Source organism: Macaca mulatta, chromosome X (genome assembly GCF_049350105.2).
Source record: "Macaca mulatta isolate MMU2019108-1 chromosome X, T2T-MMU8v2.0, whole genome shotgun sequence".
NCBI lineage: Eukaryota > Metazoa > Chordata > Mammalia > Primates > Cercopithecidae > Macaca > Macaca mulatta.
The window spans coordinates 118,445,118-118,469,399 of NC_133426.1; the positions used below are offsets into that span (position 1 = coordinate 118,445,118).

Here is a 24,282-nt window from a genome sequence, read left to right on the forward strand (position 1 = left end):
TCCACCCATCTTGGCCTCCCAAAGGGCTGGGATTACAGGCATGAGCCACCGTACCTGGCCTATTTTTATTTTCTTTTATAGAAAGAGGGTCTTACTGTGTTGCCCAGGCTGGTCTCATTCCTGGCCTCAAGCAATCCTCCCACCTTGGCCTCTCAATGTTGGGATTACAGGCATGAGCCACCACACCCAGCCAAAAAAAAAAAAGTTTATTTAATGTCTGTGTTAAATTTTAATTACAAATTTAGTGATTAGATGTAAGGTTCTTTCAGTATGTGCTGCCTCCTTTGATCCAGACTCGCAGTGTTGATGTGAATTACTTTAAAAAGTAGACACTGAACTCCATTTGGGGAAAAGTGGTATTTTGTTTGGCGGTAGCCGTGTCTGTCACTAGTTTTGAGACTAGATGTATTCTCTTTTCAGGTTTGCTTGGAATCAGATGGAAGATATTATAATGCTCATATCCAGGAAGTTGGAAATGAGAACAATTCAGTAACAGTCTTCATTGAAGAATTGGCAGAAAAGTAGGAATATGATAATTTGTTGAATTACTGAAATCTTTGGTTCTTGGTTCCATTTTGTAATATTAAATTGAGAATTACCAGGATGCTAGTAAGAGAACCAGAATTGTATCTAGTGTTGGCCTAGGATGACTTACCTTGAATTATAAAAGCATGTGCTGAAGTATGAAATCTCAATATAGGTATTAGATATGTATAAAAGTTTTCAAATCTTAGACACTAACCTAGTTATTAGAAATATTAAGTACAACGGAATTCTAATACAAAACTGTTCACAGTAATTGCAAAGTTGGATTACTGAGCCTCTGCCAGTATGAAGATAAACTAATCTAGTCTTTCTCAAACTTTACCATGCACCAGAATTACCTGGAGGGCTTGTGAAAACACAAGATTAGTGAGCCCAGTCATTAAAGTTTCTGATTCAGTAAGTCTGAGGTGGGGCCCAAGAATTTTAATTTTGAACAAGTTTCCAGGTGATGGTAATGCTGCTGGTCCACTTTGAGAACCATTAAATGAGGCTATGCTGCCCTGACAACCAAAACATTTCAGCAGCTTAAAACAGTAAGGTCCTTTCTCCTTCATTTAGCATGTCCGTAGTGAGTCAGCAAATGGGATCTGGTTCAACAGAGATCCTGTTTTAACACGTGCATCCATGATTATGGGGAATAAAATGAGAACAAACCACTTGTCTGAATCTTAAAATGTCTCATACTTTATTAAGCAGAGTGGTTTACATTCCCAAGCCTCATGTTAATGGGGTGGGGAGATTTAATCCTCCAAGGAGGTGCAGCAAATATTTGTGAATTAATATGGTCTACCAGTCTTTCTTCTGAAATGTGATCGGTACTAGAAACAGCAGTGAAATTGCACAAACTACTCTTAGGTTTTCTAAATAACAAACAAGGAAACTGGTGTCAACCAGGTTTTAATAGAATACACTTGAAATATAAGGGGTGGGCTACGTGTATTGAATGAGAGTTAAGTCTGTGTTGCAGTATCTTCATGGTGATACCTTTAACTGTTAAGGCATGTTGTTCCACTGGCTAACTTAAAACCAGTTACCCAAGTGATGCCTGTTCCTGCCTGGAATGCTATGCCCAGTCGGAAAGGAAGAGGTTATCAGAAAATGCCTGGGGGATATGTCCCAGAAATAGGTTTGTATGCTAAAGGTTGTTATTTTATTTTCCCCTTCATGTACCTGCTTTTACTTACCTACATTGTACTATTTTTTAAAGATATGTCATATGTCTTGTTGTAGGGTAGGGTTTCTCAACTTTAGCACTACTGATAATGGAATGGATACTACTTCATTGTCGGGAGGCTGTCCTGTGCATTGTAGGGTGCTTCATAGCATCCCTGGCTTCTATCCACTAGAAACAAAAATGTTTTCAGACATTGCCAAATATTTCCTAGAGGAGGGAGAGGCAAAATTGTCCCTGGTTGAGAACCATGGTTCTTAAGGGACTTTGTATAAACTTGAGCACTCATATTTGAGGGCTAAAAAGAAAAAAATGATATTGTGGAGATGAGGAGTAGAATGATGGTTACCAGAGGCTCAGAAGGGTAGTGGGGGTGGGGGATAAAGAGGGATTAGTTAATGGGTACAAAACTAGGTAGTAGGATCAAGATGTAGTATTTGGTAGCATTATAGGGTGACTATAGTTAACAAATTGCATATTTCAAAACAACTAGAGGACTGGATTTGGAATGTTCCCAACATAAAGAAATGGTAAATGTTTGAGGTGATAGATATTCCAGTTACCTTGATTTAATCATTATACATTGTATGCTTGTATCAAAATACTGCATGTACCCCATAAATACATACTGTTCTACACCTATAAAAATTAATTTTAAAAACTTAAGCTGACATGGATCTTAACCTGAGGGGGAAAAATATTTCTTAGAGAACTAGGAAAACACCTCATAGAAGCAGCCGGGGATATTAACAGGCATAATTTATTAGAGAATGGTAATGTATGTGATTGGATGACTCAGTGTTTTGGGGGCTTTTTGTTTGTTTGTTTTGTTTTTCTTGAGACAATCTCACTCTGTCGCCCAGGCTGGAGTGCAGTTGCGCAATCTTGGCTCATTGCAATCTCCACCTTCCGGGCTCAAGCAATTCTCCTGCCTCAGACTTCTGAGTAGCTGCGATTACAGGCACACACTACCACGCCTGGCTAATTTTTGCATTTTCAGTAGAGACGGGGTTTCACCATGTTGACTAGGCTGTCCTTGAACTCCTGACCTCAGGTGATCCACCCACCTCAGCTTTCCAAAGTGCTGGGATTACAGGCGTGAGCCACCGTGCCTGGCCATGGATGACTCAGTGTTTTGATGACCTATACCAACCTGCCCATACTAGGGATAGTGCCGAGATATACCTGTTGATACAGAAATTACCTGCTGGTTTTGTCCTTCCAAATAAAAGATTTAGTATATCCTTCAAAAACACAAAAATTCCCTCCCTATGTTTATTTGGTTTGTTCCTAGGGGAAGCATTGGAAAGTTTAAGGCAGTGTGGTGGTGACAGTACACTGGGCCTTTTGCTTTGATTATGAGCTTATTTGCTACTTCTTTGTTTGCCTGAAAGTTATATCAGAGATGGACATAAAGCAACAGAAGAAGATGTTCAAGAAAATTCGAGGAAAAGAAGTTTACATGACTATGGCTTATGGCAAGGGAGAACCCCTCCTCCCACCCAGGCTACAACACAGTATGCATTATGGGCATGATCCTCCAATGCACTACTCACAGACAGCTGGCAATGTTATGTCTAATGAACATTTTCATCCTCAACATCCATCTCCGAGACAAGGTCGGGGATATGGGATGCCCAGGTAAGACATTGACAGATTTGTATTTTCATGGTCTAGGGAAATATGAAGCAGTTGAAGAGATCCAAGAAGATAGAATGCCATCAAGATGAGGGTCTGTGTGACATACAGACTGTATTTCATTAATAATAGATAGGCCTAATGCCAATATTGCAGAGAGCAGAGCTCTTTCTAGTTGAATGTTTTTAGAAAGACAGATTAGTTCTATTTAACTACAGAGACTGACTACTTAGATATTGGTGAATAGAGAGTTTTATTTTTCTTTCTCTTTATTCTTAGGAATTCATCTCGGTTTATAAACAGGCACAACATGCCGGGCCCTAAAGTTGATTTTTACCCAGGCCCAGGTAAAAGGTGCTGCCAGAGCTATGATAACTTCTCTTACAGATCTCGGTGAGTATTGTGTTGAAAGTCAGAGAAAATGGGTAAGTCTGAGTTCATTGCTGAACATTAGTGTTTTAAAAAGTGTCAACTTTGAGATATTTGAACTGTTATTTAGAAGTTAGGAACAAGTTATATTTCATCATTTTTACTTTTTTATTCTTTGAACCACTTAAGTTCATTTAGACGTAGTCACCGCCAGATGAGTTGTATGAACAAGGAGTCCCAGTATGGATTTGCCCCAGGGAATGGACAGATGCCCAGGGGCTTAGAAGAAACTATTACTTTTTATGAAGTTGAAGAAGGGGATGAGACTGCTTATCCAGCTTTACCTGTGAGTGGATCAGTGCTTTACTCAAAAAGCTGTTTACTTTTTTCATTTATTTTTTTGAAGTAAAGGCAATGTGGATACATTTTAGATTTTGTACAAATAACCAAACAAAGCCTTTTCTGAAAATTGAAAATGAGAAAAGAGACATTTTCTCCCAGCTGTTCCTAGAAAAGGGAATAGAGGTAGACTTAATCTTGCCTATAGAGTATGTGTTAATATTTTCTGTTTTCTTGATTGTGACTTCATATTTTTTGTATTCTAAACTGCATGGAAAACAATTACAGAATTCTCTTACAACAGAAGTTCACATTGTTAGGCTAGTTTTTAAACTGCCTTTTAAAACGTCCCTGTAGCTTTTTTTTCCTGACTATATAGTGAGAATTGCAGTATATGTGTCTCTTTGATACAGAATCATGGAGGTCCCTCTACAATGGTTCCTGCTACTTCAGGATACTGTGTTGGAAGGCGGGGACATAGCTCAGGCAAACAGACTTTGAATTTAGAGGAGGGCAATGGCCAGAGTGAAAATGGTGAGTCAATTACAGTTAAATATTTTTTAAAAGATTCTTGTGGCATTGGCACATCAGGACGGTGAAGTAGACCAATTTGGTTTTGGGGTCTCTCTCTGTTCCACTAGCTTAGTTTTGAAAGATTTATATAAGTTCTTAATGCTTGCTGGGTTTTTGAATATGTCCTGGTATTTCTCAGAAGAATAGACTTCTATTTCAGTAGGCTGCTACATTGTTATAACTTGTTTTCAGCTCTCTGCATAGGTCTTTAGTGAGTTTTTGACTTGGTGTCAGATACCAGTATGGAAAACATCTGTTCGTTATTAGTAAGGCACTATTACTATACTATACAATATACAACTATACAACTACAATATACAACTATACAAATACACAACTATATAGTTGTCCTCATCATTTGTATATGTTAGGCTTTTCGTGTAACTGGCTGTTATTTTTTAAGACTGCTATGAAGTAACTTCTTTGCCCAAATAAGTCTATTTGATCTATAAACATTACTCTTTATTGAACCCTGTGTGATATCCACTCTACTAAGTCATTATATTCATAATATAGTCCTTCATGTGTTCTTCTGAGGAATGTGCTGTCCCTATTTTACATATGAGGAAATTGAGATTCAGAGGGTAAATGACATGGCCACAGTCATATCCTTGGTAAATGGCAGAGATATAATTTTTTATAACTGTTTTATTGAGATATAATTTACATATCATACAATGAAGCTATTTAAAGAATACAATTCAGTGGGTTTTTTATTTAGAGTTGCATACCATCAGCACAATTAATATTAGGACATTTTTATCACCACAGTAGTGAAATCCTGTGCCCATTAGGAGCCATTCCCGATTTGCCCCAACCCCCAGCTCTTGGCAACCGTCAGTCTGTTTTCTGTCTATGGATTTGCCTCTGCTGGACATTTTATATAATTGGAATCATATATACACACATACCCTTAACAGTTTTTATATTGACTCCTACCATGGAATGTGTTTGTTTTTACCTTGTTCCTTTTAAAAGATACTGTAAATGCCTATTGAAACAATTTTGGAGCATTGAATGGCTTAAGGAGGTGTCAGGCATTCCCAATGACTTAACTTATGAATAAGTTTCTTATTTTCTTGTGGTACTTTTTTTTTCTGCTAGTATAGAAAAAAAATAGATATTTTTAGGAATTTAATGAGTGAAAAAATCTAGTACAAGAATGATCTGTGAAAACTTTGTACATGTGTGCATGCGTGTGCTTAAGGACATTTACTGTCTGCTCTCTTATTTAGATGACCCTTTTGTCTTTTAGCTCTATGGGTGGTGTGGCATATTTGAAATAACCAAATCTTTGCTCCCACCTTAAATCTGGAGGAGTTTCATGCATGTGTGTTTGATAAGTGGTGTGTTTAATAATCAAATTTAGTTTAGAACTGCCAGATTATATTTGGTGGAAAACCATCTGGTTGAATATTGACTTTCTCTGCATTTCGATGGTACAGAAATCTTAAAAGTAGTTCAGTCTACTGAGCCATCCTTTGAGGACACACTGATTTTACATGTATTACTTACATGAAACAGATTGAAAAACAGATGAGGCATAACATATTCCCTTAATGTCCACCTAAGGAAACAGTAGATTATACTCATACTTTATAGTCACCATTGAGTATTTAGTATATGTAAAGCACTATGCTAAGTTACTTTTACTTCCATTAACCATCCTCAAAAGGCCTATGAGCTAGGTACTGTTACTCCATTTTACAGTGAAGAATTGAGGCACAGAGATTAAGTAAGTTACCTAAAGTAGTGTAGTTAATCAGAATTCAAATCTAGGCAGTCCTCACTTCAGAGCCTATGTGCTTAATCACCACACTGTAGCCTCACTGGAAAAATTGGACACAACTGAGTTTTCACCTCTGCCTGACCTCTAAGAGCTAAGTGGATTTTCGGAGGAGAAATTTGTACAGCGTACAGCTAATCTCTGGCTTCAATATCTGTTGACTAGTGTGAAAGCTCATATCACTTTCCAGGATGTATGCATTTTAGTTTTGAACATATAACCATAAAACTGGTGGAAAAAGCAAGTGCTGGCCATTTGGCTCTGCTGAGCTAAAAAGGCCTATATAAACACATTTCTTCTGTCTTGTCTTTTTTCCCCAGGGGGATATCATGAAGAATATCTTTATCGTGCAGGTCAGTAAGATCTAGAAGTGATTTGGCATTCATCATTGTTTATAGAATTTCAAGCTATAAAATAATGCTCATTTTTTACTTTGGCTATATTCTCTAGAGCCAGACTATGAAACTTCAGGTGTTTATAGCACAACTGCATCTACAGCAAACTTGGTAGGTATTTAATAATAGCAAAGAGTTATAGCGCCTACTATGTACTGGGGCACTGTTAAGAGCTATACATATAAATGTATTTAAATCAGAACAACCCTGTGAGGCTTAGTATCATTCTCATTTTGAAGATGAAGAAATTGAGACAGAAATTAACTCGTTTTCTGGAACTAATATATTTAGAGATATTCTAGAGATATTCTAACATAGGCAGTAATGATCTTTTAGAAGGTTTTATGTTTTTTTATTATAATGGATCATATATAACAAAAGTTTGCTTCTCCTTTATGCTACATGTCTAGTAGAGGTCTATAGAAGGGCTTGCTCAGGTACTCAGGCTGATGGAAATTCATCCACGATTACCAAGGCAGGAAATAAAATTTGGTAACTGGTGCACTGGCTCTTACAACTTCCACCAGAGGTGATACATGTCACCTTCTTTTCCATTTCGCTGGCCAGAGCAGGTCCCACTGAAGAGTCTAACTTCTTTGTGCCTGGAAGGCAAAAAGAAACATTTTAGCAGCACTAAGAACTGTATCATTCAACTTGCCTTCCCTCTCATAGGCAGAATACTTGTTTCTATGTCAAAGGAGGCATCCTAAAAGGTCCCATTCAGTGTAATCAAACTCAAAGCCTAGAGTTTCTGAGCTATGTGTAGTACTTGTTATATTGGGTCCAGATGTAGCTTCTTGTGATCTTGAGACCTAAAACCAAAAATATGGAGGTTTTTTATTTTTCCCCCCTCCCTCCCCAGTTTACAGTGCTGAAGCAGGGACTGAAATTTCTATTCAGAAAGGGAGAAAATGGGGAATAAAAAAACAGTTACTGGCCTGCAGCAATTCTGAGAACTTCATGGGCAGACGTTGTAAGGGCACCCAACGTACTCATGAGACTCTTCCCTGGAGGATCTCTCGTTTATTTTCTGGGGCTCTTGGTTACTCCCAAGGCCCATCCTTCCTGCCAATATTTGGAGTAGGCATTGGAGAATAATCTTTCCTTGGCAACAGAGCAACTTTCTAAGCTTGCTACTTATAGAAGATTGGAGGCGCAAGGGTGGTTTTATCTCAGTTGAATGGTTTTAGTTCTGACTCGTGATTTCTTTGACTGTAAGATTAATTTATTCTGCTTCTGTTTGATTTCTTTTGGTTTCATGTACCAATAGCCATACTACAATTTTTTCTATAGATATACTACTAAGATTTGCTATAATTCTTTGTGGTTTTATCCTTATTTCTGTCTATTTGATTGCAAGTGGCTTGAGTTCATCAGGCATTGATGGAAGAGCCATGCCTTTTGGACATTTTTCTACAAGCCATTTTGTTGAAGTGCAAGGACTTACTAGGTGTTACATCCTTAGTTGAACTCAACTTTGAGACATCTTAATGCACTCAGGTTTTAACCAAAGAGTTGATTCTTGCTGTGAGGTCAAGTTTTCACTGTTTGTCGTCATTGAAACCATTCGTCAATACTACATTTTATAGTTTAGGGTTGAAACAGTTATTCCTTCAACCCTGTGAGTCCCTGTATTCAAGGAATCTATTCCCTTTCATTCCTGCCTGCAAACTACTAATTCTGTCCTACACACACCTGTCTTAAAATAACTTGCTTTAAACCATGCCAACAGTAATCAAAGCACAATACTAACATCCAGTCTTCTAAATTGCTTACCCTGAGAGCTGCATGTTCATAATCTCCTTCTTAATTAGGATTTTGTTATAGCTGTACCCTACTTCTAGTTACCAATTTCTGTTTTAGTCAAGCTAGGTTATGCTGCAGTAACAACCCCCAAAGTCTCAGTGACTTAACTCAGGAAAAGTTGTTCATGCTAATGTTATATAGTTCAATGCGAGTTGGCAGCAGGCTGCCAGACTGTGACTGTTCTTCATAGTCACTCAGGGACCCAGGCTGATGGGCACATGCCATCATGATCATCGCAGCAGGGCAAAAGATACAGAAATTGAACACTGACTCCTAACGGTTCTGTTCATATTTTATTGACCAAGTAACATGGTCATTCTTGACTTTGGATGGAGCTGGGAAGGGCAATCCTACCGTCTATTCAGGAGAACTGGAATATTTATGAAGAACTTGAATAACTACCTTAAATTCTCTAATTATGACTAATTTTAACTGTGGCAGCTTCGTGTACTAATTTTTTGTTTTTACTGTTTAGACAATATACCTTAGGAAGGAGAAGAAAACTCTGATACATAATTCTCTTTCTGTTTTTTCTCCTTCCTTTACTTTGCTCCTTCCAGAGAAAGTTTTTTTCCCCATTTCCTGCCACCATTACTATTCTCATATCGTGTGCTTTTGATATCGCCTTTTGAAGTAGCCATCCAAGTGAAAAGGCAAGTAAGAATCTTACCATGAGGGATGATAATACTTTTTTTTCTGTTCCTTCAATTTCACTTGTCACATGTTCCTTTTTGTTCTGAATTTAAACAACTCCAGTAGCTTTCAATTTCTTCATATGTTCCAAGCCCCCTGCCCCCATCACCAAATCCATAGCAAATTTCTGTTGTTGCTAAAATAAAGGATAAATGTCTTCAGAATTATCAGCATACATTTAAAAAAAAACCTCGTTTTTAATTTTTGATTTCAATAGGTTTTTTGGAGAACAGGTGGTGGTTGGTTACAATGACTAAATTCTTTAGTGGTGAATTCTGAGATTTCAGCGCACCCATCACTTGAGCAGTGTACCACTGTACCCAATGTATAGTCTTTTATCCCTCACCCACTTCCCACCATTTCCCCCAAGTCCCCAAAGTCCATTGTATCATTCTTATGCCTTTGTGTCCTCATAGCTTACCTTCCATTTATGAGTGAGAACATATAGTGTTTGGTTTTCCATTCCTGAGTTACTTCACTTAGAATAATGGTCTTTAATTCCATTTAGTTGGTTCAAATGCCATTATTTTGTTTCTTTGTATGGCTGAGTAGTATTCCGTGGTATATATACACCACATTTTCGTTATTCACTTGTTGGTTGATGGACATTTGGGCTGGTTCCATATTCTTGCAATTGCAAATTGTGCTGCTATAAACATATATGTACTAGTATCTTTTTTGTGTAATGACTTATTTTCCTCTGGGTACATACCCAGGAGTGGGATTGCTGGATCAAATGGTAGTTCTGCTTTTAGTTCTTTAAGGAATCTCTACACTGTTTTCCATAGTGGAAAATAGTGTACACGGTTGTGCTAGTTTACATGCCCACCAACAGTATAAAAACGTTCCCTTTTCACCACATCCATGCCAACATCTATTTTTTGATATTTTTTATTATGGCCATTCTTGCAGGAGTGAGGCGGTATCACATAATGGTTCTTATTTGCATTTTCCTGATAATTAGTGATGTTGAACACTTTTTCATATGTTTGTTGACCATTTATGTATCTTTTGAGAATTGTCTATTTATGTCCTTAGCTCACTTTTTGATGGGATTGTGTTTTTCTTGCTGATTTGAGTTTCTTGTAGATTCTTGATATTAGTCCTTTGTCGAATGTGTAGATTGCTAGATTGCGAAGATTTTCTGCCACTCTGTGGGTTGTCTGTCTGTTTACTCTGCTGGTTATTTCTTTTTGCTGTGCAGAAGCTTTTTTGCTTAATTAAGTCCCATCTATTTATCTTTGTTTTTGTCCAACGCAGGGCTCTTTGAATAAAGATTTCCAGGCACAGCCTTCTAAGAACTCATGAACATTTATTTATACTTCTTATTTCCATGTCTAACACTCAAATAAATGTTTCTGTAGAAGCATTTGGTATTCACTTGGGAACTTCTGAGCCAGGGCAAATGTTTGCTTTTTGGCAGGGGCTTTGGCTATACTTGAACACAGACTTTGGAATTGTCCGTGTTAAGTGGGGCTCACCTTTTCACAGTAAGGTACTTCTCATTGTTTCCTGTGATTTCCTTTCCCTGTTCTGTCTGTGCTCTTACTAATGTAACCAATCTCTGCTGCTAGAGTTCTTGCTGCCATGACAGTCTATCATTCATGTGTCCAAGCCATTCAAAATCATTTTTACTTTTAGAAAGACAGGGTCTTAAGCCAGAGGAGAATGATATTTGAATCTTACAGTATCTGTTAAATCCCACTTAGATAAAATGCAGCTGAATAACCAGTTTACCCTTGTACCAAGCTACATATTCAGATAGAATGCCTTTTTTTTTTTTTTTTTTAAGCAAAACTATTGTTGGTCCTATGGTACTTGAAGCTTTTAAGGTAAAGATCACTGAAAAGGTGTTTAGATTTCAATCATCAGTTACATTTTAGTATCTACATCAGGACTTGAGTTAGATGTGCTGAGGATTTCTGTAGATACGTAACAAATTTAGTCACCTACATCACGTTTTAGAGTGACAACTTTTAGAGCTTTGTCTTAGGAGTCACTTCCAAATTTGAATTATTTCAGTACTGAACACTTTCATATAGTTGAAACAAAGTTATTGATGTGGTTTTTTTTTATGTAACTATATTTTTGTATTCATTAAAGTCTCTTCAGGACAGAAAATCATGTTCTATGTCTCCTCAGGACACAGTTACCTCGTACAACTACCCCCAGAAGGTAATCTTCATAGTGTTATTAAGCAGTTACAATGGCCTGAACAGAGAAAAATGAATTTTCTCTTTTCATTTACCTTCCTCATACTTCAAAGCAACTGCTTTCGTTCCTTTAGGTATTATTGTACCTTCTGGTGTCTGACACAGTGATTAGTAAATTAATTCAACAAATTATTGAGCATCTACTGTGTTCCAGACACTGTTCTATGTGCTGGCTTTAGATTACTCATAGTTTACTGTGAACCTCTTTTATATAAAGAGTGAGTTAATCTAAATTACCTGTCAATTCTGTCTCATTAACTGAAACTTAATTTTAAAGCTTTCCTGTAGAATCGAGAGTCAGCATTATAAAAAGGTAGCTGAAACCATAGGAGTAAACAAGATCATCCTGGGCAAAGGAAGAGGTTGAGAAGAGTATCTGGAACAGAGCCCATGAATTATCAAATTTTAGAAAATGGGCAGAGAAGGAACATCCAAGGAGGGAGGAAAAGCAGGAGAGAGGAATATTATGGAAGCCCTAGGAAGAGAATGTTTCAAGGAGCAGCCAGGTGTCAGTTGCTGCCAAGAGGTCAAGCAACATAAGGCTTAACAAAAGTCTATTAAGATCTGTTGCCATAGAAACCACTAGTGACTTTGAATACAGTTTCAGAGAACCAGTGTGGGTAGCAGCCACACTGTGGTTGGATGGTAAGAAAATGGAGACTCCCAGTGAGGACAGTATGTTCAAGAGGCTTCTGTTACCATTTATTGAATATCTTTCTGTGCACAGCCCTGTACTGGGTGCTGTGGAAAAATAGTTTATTCTGTTAAGGAGCTGTGGCCTAAGCAGAAAAAAAAATACAGTCTTACAATGTTATAAAAAATGCAAGGCACCTTTTCTCTTTAAAAAAGAAAAAAGTGTAGGCCAGATGCAGTGGCTCATGCCTGTAATCCCAGCACTTTGGGATGCTAAGGCAGGCAGATTGTTGGAGCCCAGGGGTTAAACGCCAGCCTTAGCAACATGACAAAACCATCTCTACTAAAAATATAAAAAATTAGCTGCGTGTGGTGGTGCGTGACTGTAGTCCTAAGCTACTCGGGAGGCTGAGGTGGGAGAATCACTTGAGCCTGGAAAGTTGAGGCTACAGTGAATTAAATCATGCCACTGCACTCCAGCCTGGGCGATGGGAGTGAGACACTGTCTCAAAAAATATATATATGTTACAAATCTTTGGAATAATATGCAGGAAGCCCAGAGGTTAACTGGGGAGCAGGCAACTAGGCAGACGGAGGACAGGGCTTGGAGGAAAACTTTCCGTTGTATACGATTTAATACTTGATTTTCAAATCATATTAGTGTATTACCTTTTAAGGAATAAATGAATTAAAAAATCAAAGCTCTCAAGTGACCTAAGATCTTCTGAAAGAAATAACCTTCCTATATAAGGTTTACATAAAGATTGATTTTCAGTGTTTTAGTTGTCTAATTACTGTTTTCTGAAGTTTAGGTTCAGATAATCTACTGTTTGAGAAACCAAACTTAGAGTTTTGAACTTTCTTCCACATTTACAGGTGATGGGAAATATTGCAGCAGTTGCAGCTTCCTGTGCCAATAATGTTCCAGCTCCAGTCTTATCTAATGGTGCAGCAGCTAATCAAGCTGTTAGTACTACTTCAGTTTCCTCACAGAATGCTATACAGCCTCTATTTGTATCTCCACCTACACACGGCAGGCCAGGTAGGTTATTAGCGGATGCTTACTTTGGAAGCCTCTTTTCCTATTCATGAACATGCACATCCAGCTATTCTGGTTATCAGATACCATTACTTTAATTTCCAGAATTAAATTTATTTAACCTACTTAATAAATTATGTTCTGCCATTGAACATAATCTCAAATCCATGAGATTTGAGAGTCAGGGATTCAAGTTTATTGCAAATTTCGTGCAGGTAAGATTTTATACCTTTCATTTTGCTACCTGCTGAATTAGGGGACTTGTACTAGTTTCTCAAACCTTGAGTTAAGTTTTATCGTATAAGAGTTAAGATAATGATGTTTCTCACCTTATAGCAAACTTTTCAGGAATTCTATAAAATACATTCCTTTGTAATGAATAATTGTCCTGTAAATATCATAATAAAAGATACAGGCTCTGGAATTTAAAAGATCTGGGTTAGAATTGTGGTTTTACAACTTATTGTACAATTTTGTACAAATTGTTGAAGCTTTTTATCTGTGACTTGGGGGTACTGATAGTACCAATTTATGAAGTGGTTGTGGATTTTCAGTGAGTTAATAAAATTTTAAGTTATCAGCAGACTTTTAGGAAGGTGGTGGCAACAACAGCATTAGCTTTTCTGAGTCTCAGAATAAAAATGGAAATAGTGAAGTCAAAACCCATGACACCTACAAAAAACTAGGTGACGAGGTATCCCCATGAACCCCAGGATTTAAGCAGGTAGGGACAAACCACCAGTCACAAGACCTGCGTGCTATCAGGGTCTGTGAGGGAGCAGACCTCTTCTTACATAGAAGCATTGAGGATGTTGTCTTATGTACCTGAGAATTCCAGTGAATAAGAAGTTACTGGAAAGTGGGGCCGACAATTTGGAAGCAGCAGCCAAAACTGGGAAGGGATTTGGTTTCTCTAATACTGGATGAGTGCATGTGGCACATAGTAGAAGGACTTAAAGGGCTTAAAACAATTTAACCTCTAACTCTTCAAAATTGACCTGCCAGAGCTCCCTTTTAGGATAGTATTCCTCACTGGGAAGAAACTGCTAAAGAATGGAATCTGAATCGATCAGGATAGAGAAAAGAGCAGGTCAGGGAAAAGAACAAAAGAAAAAGATTCAGGTCAAATGCTACACGAATATATCTTAAGGAATAAAAAGCAGAATGTCCCTACAGACAATGAAAACATGTTAGAAGTGAAACACTAAACAGAACTAAACAAACTAAAACTGTGACAAACTAGTTCAAAATGAGCTACAGATTTTAATAATACAAAACATTAAGGAATAACATAAATCAGAATTAGAAAAACTTACCCGAGGTAATAGAACTCAGGAAAGAATTATAAATGGGAGAAGGTCGTTTTAGTAATGGAAACTAAACTATAATGAGCTTGAGCAAATTCAGGTTGAGTATTCTTTATTCAAAATGCTTGGGACTAGAAGTGTTTTGGACTTAGGATTCTTTTAGATTTGAAAATATTTGCAATATACTTGTTGAGCATCCCTAATCTGAATTTCCAAAATTCTCCAATGAGCATTTCCTTTGAGTACTATGTAGGCACTCAAAAAGTTTTGGAATTTGGAGCAGTTTGAATTTCAGATTTTCAAATTAGGGATACCCACACTGTATGTACAGCAGATAATGCTTTAAGAGAAATGAGTGCTGTAGGCTTTAATTTTTTTTTTTTTCGAGACGGGGTATTGCTCTGTCACCAAGGGTAGAGTGCAGTGGCATGATCATGGCTCACTGCAGCCTGGATCTTCAGGGTTCAAGCAATCCTGCTGCCTCAGCCTCCTAGTACCTAGGACTATAGGCACACTCCACCAAACTTGGCTAATTACTGTGTTTTTGTAGAGACGGGGTCTTGCCATGTTGCCCAAGCTGGTCTTGAACTCCTAGGCTTAAGTGATCCACTCACCTCAACCTCCCAAAGTGCTGGGATTATAGGCATGAGCCACCACACCCGGCTGTAAACCTTTTTTTTTTTTTTTTTTAAATATGTAAGAAGAGGGAAATCTAAAATTGAAAGAAAATGAAGATAAAGATTTAAAAGCGACATATTTGAAGTTAGGCAAACAAGATCAAACACGGATAGAAGTCCCTGAAAAAGAAAACCAAAGTAAAGGAACAAAATAATACTAAAAGCTATAATTTAGAAAACTTTGCTGAAGTTTTGTATTAGGTTGTTTTCACACTGCTATAAAGAAATGCCTAAGACTGGGTAACATATAAAGGAAAGAGGTTTAATTGATTCACAGTTCTGCATGGCTGAGGAGGCCTCAGGAAACTTGTCATCATGGCGGAAAGCAAAGGGAAAGCAGACACCTTCTTCACAAGGCGCCAGGAGAGAGAGAGAGAGAGCAGGAGAAACTGCCATTTACAAAACTATCAGATCTCATGAGAATTTACTCACTATCACAAGAACAGCATAGGGGAAACCGCTCCCATGATCCAGTCACCTCCCACCAGGCCTCTCCCTTAACACCTGGGGATTACAGCTCAGTTTACAATTCAAGATGAAATTTGAGTGGGGACACAGAGTCAAAGCATAAGTTTAAAAAGTTTTAAAAGTACGTACTTGAAACAGCACCCTGAATACCTGAGAATATTGACCCAGAGTGATGGACAGCAGAATATTCTAATAAAATTGTCAGACTTAAAAAGTCCTGAGTATCTAAGAGTTTATGGCATATAAGAGAAATACAATGATAATCATCAAACTTTGACAGCATTGTTTTATGCTGGAAGAAAGTGGAATAACATTTAAGATACCCAAGGAAGGAATATGTGAACCAACAATTTTGTATCCATTCAAACTGATTTCAAGCACAAAGGACAACATGTGAGAACCCAAGAATATTATTCCCATGAACCCTTCCTGATGAATCTGTGAGAGCTGTGCTGTCAAGCAGGGTAATCACTAGCCATGTGTGGAAACTAAGTTAATTACAGTTAAGTAAATCTGTAGTTGGATCAGCCACATACCAAGCGCTAAAAGCCACATGTGGCTAGTAGCTACTATATTGGACAACAGAGATATAGAATATTTTTGCCATCACAAAAAGTTGTATTGCACAACAGTGTACTAGAGAATGAACTTTGAGTTTTAGGTTACCAGAGTTTTAGGCTACCAGAACAATTAGAGACATTGTTCTGTTATTCTGTAGCAGAACAATTAGGGGCAGAACAATTAAAGACATTAGAGACATAAGACGTGATGATAAGTATTAAATACATAGTTACCCATAGAAGTAAGACATGTGAGGGCTGAGAAGTTGAGACTGTACTATGTAATAGCCTTATGTTTGGAGGGTATAGATGTAGTTATTTTTTTAGATGATAGAATTGAGAGACTATGGGCAAAGCCTTTTTGCATGCTGTCAGTCACATCAGATTCTTTAATACTCAGAAAGCTATTCTGAGACTGTGTAATGTGGGCTAAAGCAAATGAGTAATTATGGGATATTCAAATTTTATCCCCTGTGTCCTAATGAACCAGGATTCTTAGTGTGGGAAAAAAGGTAATGCAGATGTTATAGAGGCTAATTAAAAGCTTTTATGGTCTGGAATTTGAATTAGAAGTATCAGTATGAACTTGAGATATTTTATCTTTTAATATATGTAAATGTTTCCTCGCTCTGTCCACTGAAAGGCCTGAAAACAATAAGTATTCCTAGCACCTAGTTTGTGGTCTTAAAATAACATTTATTACTTTTAAAATAAACTGGGCTCTGTGGAGAAATGGCTGACTCCAGGTCTGGGCAGGAAATGTTCAAGATGATCCTGGAACATCCTGTCATACCAGATAGCAAGGAACATTATCAGAGTATAGGCATCATGTCAAAAGGACTCAGAAACCATCACAAAGAGAGATTCCCACTGGCCAAAGATGGAACAATTTGAGCCTCAATGATCATTGCAATAGATTGGAATATACCAAGTATGTTGAATATAAAAGTTCTTAGTGATATTTTAAAAATTGCTTACTTTAAGAGGATGATAGGAAATCAATAAATTTTCTTGAAAACTGGAACATGAAATAATCAAGCATTTATTCTGCCTTCCTTATATGAACTATACCACTGAATAAACAAATAGATGAGGGTAAGTATCTTTTTGTAATAGTATTCTAACTAATCAATTAAAAAGTGACAATAATTTTGCAGTCCCTATTAAATGGATGAACATTAAACATCAGTAGCTACTAAGATTGCAAAGTCAGTCAAACTTTAGCTATAGATGTCCCAGAAGAATCAGTCCTGAATCTGATTCAGTTTCCTTGATCTAGCTGCCTATTGACAGGAAATACAGAATAACATGTTGGATTGCAGCATGAGTATGTAATCTGCAAAATCCAGACTATGGGAAGCTTGTCAGATCAAAGGGCCCAGGTTCTTTAAAGCAGAACTTGTCAGGAAATGGATGGAGGAAGGACCAATAGATTAATACAGTCAAGAAATATCCAATTTTTTTAATGGATAAAACTAAAAAACTGTTCAAGGATGCACATTTGAGTGACAAAACTCTGAAAAGACCCCAAGGAAGTGATTACTATTAAAGTCAAAACAACGGTTGGTTATGGTAGGAGGGAAAAGTATTTCTAGACGTGGGTAGTATCCACATTAAAATAACTCATTAAGCAACGTATTTGATTTGTTTGCTATATCTGTTTTATTCATAAAAAGATAAAGTGGGCCGGGCGTGGTGGCTCACGCCTGTAATCCTAGCACTTTGGGAGGCCTAGACGGGCAGATCACAAGGTCAGGAGATCGAGACCATCCTGGCTAACACTGTGAAACCCTGTCTCTACTAAAAAATACAAAAAATTAGCCGGGCGCAGTGGCAGGCACCTGTAGCCCCAGCTACATGGGAGGCTGAGGCAGGAGAATGGCGTGAACCCGGGGGGCGGAGCTTGCAGTGAGTGGAGATTGCGCCACTGCACTCCAGCCTGGGCGACAGAGCGAGACTCCGTCTCAAAAAAAAAAAAAAAAATTGGGCAGGGCGTGGTGGCTCATGCCTGTAATCCCAGCACTTTGGAAGACCGAGGTGGGTGGGTCACCTAAGGTTAGAAGTTCGAGACCAGCCTGGCCAACATGGGGAAACCCCATCTCTACTAAAAATACAAACATTAGCCAGGCATGGTGGCACATGCCTATAATCCCAGCTACTCTGGAGGCTGAGGCAGGAGAATCACTTGAACTCGAGAGTTGGAGGTTGCAGTGAGCTGAGATGATGTCATTACACTCCAGCTTAGGCAAAAGTGAGACTTTTTCTCAAAAAAACACAAAAGTGCCTAGCACAGTGCCTGGAACAAAAACAGACAATAAATGTTGATGATGATATAAATTTTTCACTGGAAATGTTAATGTAGACCCTACTTTTACTACTTTATGCTAGTTGTAAGGGAAAGTGTTTGCTGTCTGCTTTTAGCAGCTGTCTGAGCTTAAATTCAAGTGACAGATGAAGCAAGCATTGTAATGTTTTATTTATGTGGAATCATTGAAAGATTACCATTTAAATGCCAGATTTTTCTAAAAATGCATACTGCCTTCATTTATTTACTTTTTGTTCTCTCAGTCACTTAATGAACCTCAACTATAGATCTTTACTAGATCTGGCTGCTTTTTAGTTGCTCTTTGTCATTCTTGTCAATCCTATTGATGAAACAACTGATTTTTCCCACTTTGTTCTTCATACGTCTCTCTGGCAGGCCCCTTCCATCCTTAAGTGACTTCTAATCTGCAAGGTAACAAGATATGATGATTGCCTTTAAGTATGAGTCTCCTTTTAGGCATTAAATCCTGTCAACTTCAAACTCTGGATTTCAGTAAATGATCCCAAGTCTTTTGCCAGGGCTGGGATCAGTGACTGTCCCTGAATGCAAAATTTAATGGAATGCCAAAAAAAAAAAATACAGTAATCAAGATAATAACACTTTAATTCATCGTTTTTAAAAATAAAGATGATTATAAAAAAATTTGAGAACAAAGTATCAATTTTAAATAAAGACAGGATCTGTGGATCAGGTTTAAGGTGAGTTGAGTAAGGCATATACTCTTGGGGTCATGTAAGTACAGGGTTAGATCCTGTCTTTATTGAAAATTTTGATGTTGTATTCATAATAGTTTTCTTTGTATTAGTTTTGGTAGTCCCTTAAATTTTGCACTGGAGCATCTCACCACACCTTGGCCTTGGCCCTGCTCTGTGATTTCTAGAGAAGCAGCAGTATCTTATTATAGTTATGTTCTCTTCTGAAGTGTCCTGAAGCAGACTACAGTTACATGGACAGGGGAAATAAGCATTCTGAATGCATTACATTGATTTCTACTAATATTTTAGAAGACGTTTCTGTAATTCTTGAGCCATTCCTTGAAGTGTATCTGTTAAGCCTGTGGAGCTCTTCTTAAGTCTGAGGATGAGATGCTCATGCATCTCTTTAGAAACTTGAAATTGTAAAAGCTTTTACTTAGAGGGTTTATTGTAATACTGTGCATTTATAAGGAAGGTGAATTCAGACAAAGTAACCTCCAAATTGTGTCTACTCTTGATTCTTTCAGGCACATGAGAATGTATTTAGCCACTTCTATGTCTAGTAGTTGGTTTTTATCTAGTGATCATAATCACATGCTACTGTCTTCAGCTAATTGCCTTTCTCCATTTGCTTTTTTTTTTTTTAAATGGTATGATACATTTTCAGTGCTAGTTTAAAAGGAGTAAGAGCAGGGCTTTGTTGGGGGAGCCATTTTATTTTAAAAAAATGTATGTCTAGAACGTTTGGGGATATTCTGAAAATTAAATTCCTCTCCCAAAACTGTAAAAGTAGAGATTTCTAAATATATGACAAAACTCCAAAACAGCTAGTTGAGCAAGCTTTAAAAATTTACTGTTTAATTTAGATACAGAATAATTCATTTTTTTGGTGCCCAGTTCTGTGAGCTTTGACAAATGCATAGAGTTGTGTAACCACCACCACAATCAAGAGATAATTGCATCACTCCTAAACAGTTGTTTATCAAATTTTAGATCACCTGAAGACACAGATCTATTACTGTTAGCCTGTAAATGTACGAAAGATATAGATGAGTATATTGTTAGTACTGGTCACTAAATGGAAACAATGTGGATTATGTCTTGCTAAAATATCAGAGTAACAAATTCAGGTTGTGTGAATTGTTCCTATGCTAAACTCAGTGTGCTGAAACTCTGACTTTAAATATTTATAGAATGATAAGACTAAACTTTCTATGTTTCTTAGGGTTAAGATGATAATGCAGATAACAAAATGATGAAATTTTGTACTTGGGTTTCAGCTGGCTAAAATGATTCAGTTTAAACTTGAAGGGTTTGTATTATTCATCTTTTGTAAAAAAAATTAACAAATTTACATGTTATGTATATATGCAGGTATGTGTTTTTACTAGGTTGTAACCACATTGTTTCCTTTATCGTCACAGAGGATTAATATTTAAATATAATTACATCTGAATTTCTTATGTCAAAAACAAACTTTTAAATATTGATTATTTCTAAGCTATAGTAACAGGTATAGAAAGCTAAAGGGATAAGATATTGTATCTATCCTGTTTTTAGATTCTGTACCTTCTTAGAAATGGAACGTTCATGATTTAAAATTCCCTATATTCCTGAGATGCTACCAGTAGAAACTTTCAAGGATTGCTAAAATCTGTAGTCTGTGCACTTAGTCCATCTCTTATTAGCTTCTGCATTTTGTGATTTGACTGAGAGTGACAGATTGCTGAAAACATTCTTAAATTTGCATTGGGTATTAAACTAAGTAAAAATTTTGCTTTAATTATGTTTTACTTATGTACCTGTTAGCTAAATGTTCAAAGTCTGATAGTCAAAGCTCTGCCTCTTCCAGTTTTTTCCCTTTTAATTTCCAATACTTTTCTTAAATCAAAATGACTTGTTATGAACAAGCTCTCCATTGGTATGTCTAAGAGAATGTAGACAATTCACTGTCCAAGTTTTTTTTTTTAAAGCCAAATCATGAGAATTAAGAGTTCTTTGACCATACTGGAGACAAGAAAAGTAAATGAGCCTGCTGTTCATAAGGTGTTATAGTTGTGTATTGCTACTTTATGTTTTGTTTCTTTGTTAGTGATTGCCTCACCATCCTATCCATGCCATTCTGCTCCTATTCCTCATGCTGGTGCCTCTCTACCACCACCACCACCACCACCACCACCGCCACCACCACCACCACCACCTCCTCCTCCTCCTCCTCCTCCTCCTCCTCCTCTTGATGTGGGAGAGGCTTCAAACTTACAACCACCACCACCACTACCACCTCCACCTTATTCCTGTGATCCAAGTGGCAGTGATTTGCCTCAAGGTAAGTAGATTTTGAGATTTAGGTGAGGGGTCTGAGACTTAAAAAATATTGTTAGAGCATATCTGTCTTTGGTTGACCTATTGGGGAATGGGGAACCAAATGAAAATTGACTTGAGAACACAATGCTGGAAGTGACTAAGGAAAGGAGCAATTAAAAGCAGAAAACTGAGAATATCTTCTACATAACCAACAAGTGGATGGTTGAGTTGACGTGTGCTGCTATTTTGTTTTGTTTTGTTTTGTTTTGTTTGTAGCTACATGCCTACCCTGAAGAAGATTCTCAAATGGATGTCTGCTTTTCTTAACTGTTTTTCTTGCAAAACAGGACTTGGTATCAAATTTTTCTTTATTTCTTAAATTCTTTCCACAAGTGCATGAATTATTGCAGTCTTTTATATTTAGAATTTCAATTGAATTTTAAAGATTTGGGGGAGTGGGGATTAGGAGTCTTATCTGCCTTGAATTTCAGCTGTGTTTTCTTAAACATCTAAGGAGTAGTTTTTCATTGGAGGTTCTTTATTACTCCTCAGTTTGGCATATTTCTCAAGAGAATTATAGTTGAGAATTGTTTGTAGCTTATACCTTCTTGCTATAACATTTTCTTGGTTTTCCTAGCTGCTTCTCTATTTTTGATTTTTTTTTCCAACCACTAATCACCAAGATTTTCTTTAACTTCCTTCCGTTTTTTCCCTACCTTTAAACTTCACTGTTACTTCTACGTAGTTTATTCCTAAATCTAGCTAGCCTTGGCATCAGAAGTTTTAGTTACTTGTCTCCAGATACTTGCTAGACATTTTCACTTAGCTTTTTAGTTTTCATTTCAACAATGAAATTCCTCATATTTATCTTTTCCCCAGGCCACACAAAACGTTGGCTTTTCTCCTTGGTTTTTTATTTTGTTAATAGTGGTATCATTTCCACCTAATTTGCCCAATATCTAAACCCTGATTTCTTTACTACTCTCCCTTCCCTTACCTACATATGCCCGAGATGTACTTAGTCACCACATAATGCTGATTTTGTATTTTTCCATTATTTTACTATGACAATATTCAAATATTCATCCAAGTTGAATTTTAAAATGAAGTCATATCTATCACTTAGATTCTATCATTAACGTTTATACTTTATCACATATCTGTCCATCTTTCCCTCTATTCATCTCTATTAATCCATCTTCTTTTTGATACATTTAGAAGTAAATTGTAGACATTTGTACACTTCCCCATAAAAACTTCAGGATAGATATCATTAAATAGTTTTTTCCTTTTGATGTACAGTTTACATGTAATGTACAAAACTTAAATGCACATTAGCTTGGTTTTAACATATGCATGCATGCACTTGTGTAACCCAAATCCCTATCAAGGTATAAAGTATTAACATTGTCCCACAAATTTCCCTCATGCTCCTTCCCAGTTTTTTCCATGCTCCCCCTAGAGGTAACCACTGTTTGGACTTTTTTCTACCATAGATTAGTTTTACCTGTTTTAGAATTTTATAGAAATATAATCATATAGTATATAATCTTTATAGAAAGCTTCTTAAACTTGGCATAATTTTGAGATTTGTCTGTTGTTGCATGTGTCAGTAGTCCATTTGTTTTCATTGCCAAGTAGCATTTCATTGTATGACTGTTCCACAGTTTGTCCATTCTCCTGTTGGTGATAGATAGCTGGACTATTTCCAGTTTGGGGCTGTTATGAAAAAAGCTACTATGAACATTCTTGTAAAAGTCTTTGTAAACATGCGTTTTTATTTCCCTTGTGCAGATACCTAACAGTGGAATTGCTGGGTCATAGAGAGATATGTGTTTACTTTTATAAGTAACTGCCAAACATTTTTTCCAAAGTTGTACCGTGTTACACTTCCACCAGCAGTATATGAGAATTCCAGTAGTTTGTCTTGCTCACCAACATTTATTGTCGCCACTCTCTTTAACTTTATCCGAAAAATCTATTTTATAGAGCGGTTTTCTGTTCCTTGCCAAATTGAGAGGGAGGCATAGGGATTTGCTCTTTTCCACCAGCCCCCACATGTCCATAGCCTCCCATATTATCAGTGTCCCCCACCATACCAGAGTGGTATATTTAATACAATGATGAACCTACCTTGGCACATCATTATCATCCAGGAGCCATAGTTTATATTAGTGTTCATTCTTGCTCTTGCGCTTTCATGAGTTTGGACAAATGAATGATGACATGTATCCTTAATTATAGCATCACATGGATGCTATAATGGAGCATCTCTACCCCAGAAATCTGTGCTCTGCCTGTTAGTATTCATCCCCCAACTCCTGGCAATCTCTTATTTTTTACTGTCTCCGTAGTTTTGACTTTTCCAGAATGGCATATAGTTGCAGTCATGCAATATATAGCCTTTTCAGAGTGGCTCTTAGCAGTATGTATTTGTTTTCTCACCAAATCATTATCCGAATGTACCACAGTTTATAGATCCATTCACCTACTGAATAACATCTTGGTTGCTTCCACTTTTGGTTACAGTTGCCCTAAACATTCGCATGCAAGTCTTTTTGTGGAAATATATATAGAGAGATGGAGTCTTGCTCTATCACCCAAGCTGGAATGCAATGGTGCGGTCTTGGCTCACTGCAACCTTCGCCTCCCGGACTCAAGCGATTCTCCTGCCTCAGCCTCCTGAGCAGCTGGGATTATAGGCACCCACCACCACACCTGGCTAATTTTTGTATTTTTAGTAG

General features: G+C 37.2%; 1 protein-coding gene across 13 annotated transcripts in view; it reads left to right on the forward strand.

The window, feature by feature from the left end:
* ALG13 (ALG13 UDP-N-acetylglucosaminyltransferase subunit) overlaps positions 1 to 24,282 on the forward strand; it is an 82,361-nt gene that overhangs the window by 43,727 nt on the left and 14,352 nt on the right. For 7 of the 13 annotated variants that reach the window (XM_077988036.1, XM_077988038.1, XM_015128029.2 and 4 more), the window contains 11 exons: positions 421 to 521; positions 1,545 to 1,672; positions 3,112 to 3,358; positions 3,635 to 3,748; positions 3,914 to 4,070; positions 4,477 to 4,597; positions 6,743 to 6,775; positions 6,873 to 6,928; positions 11,420 to 11,491; positions 13,039 to 13,204; positions 21,327 to 21,560. In XM_077988036.1, the coding sequence (XP_077844162.1) occupies positions 421 to 521; positions 1,545 to 1,672; positions 3,112 to 3,358; positions 3,635 to 3,748; positions 3,914 to 4,070; positions 4,477 to 4,597; positions 6,743 to 6,775; positions 6,873 to 6,928; positions 11,420 to 11,491; positions 13,039 to 13,204; positions 21,327 to 21,560 (1,429 nt within the window). The remainder of the gene's footprint in view (positions 1 to 420; positions 522 to 1,544; positions 1,673 to 3,111; positions 3,359 to 3,634; positions 3,749 to 3,913; positions 4,071 to 4,476; positions 4,598 to 6,742; positions 6,776 to 6,872; positions 6,929 to 11,419; positions 11,492 to 13,038; positions 13,205 to 21,326; positions 21,561 to 24,282) is intronic. The other 6 variants (XM_015128036.1, XM_015128038.1, XM_015128030.3 and 3 more) reach the window with 2 other exon arrangements.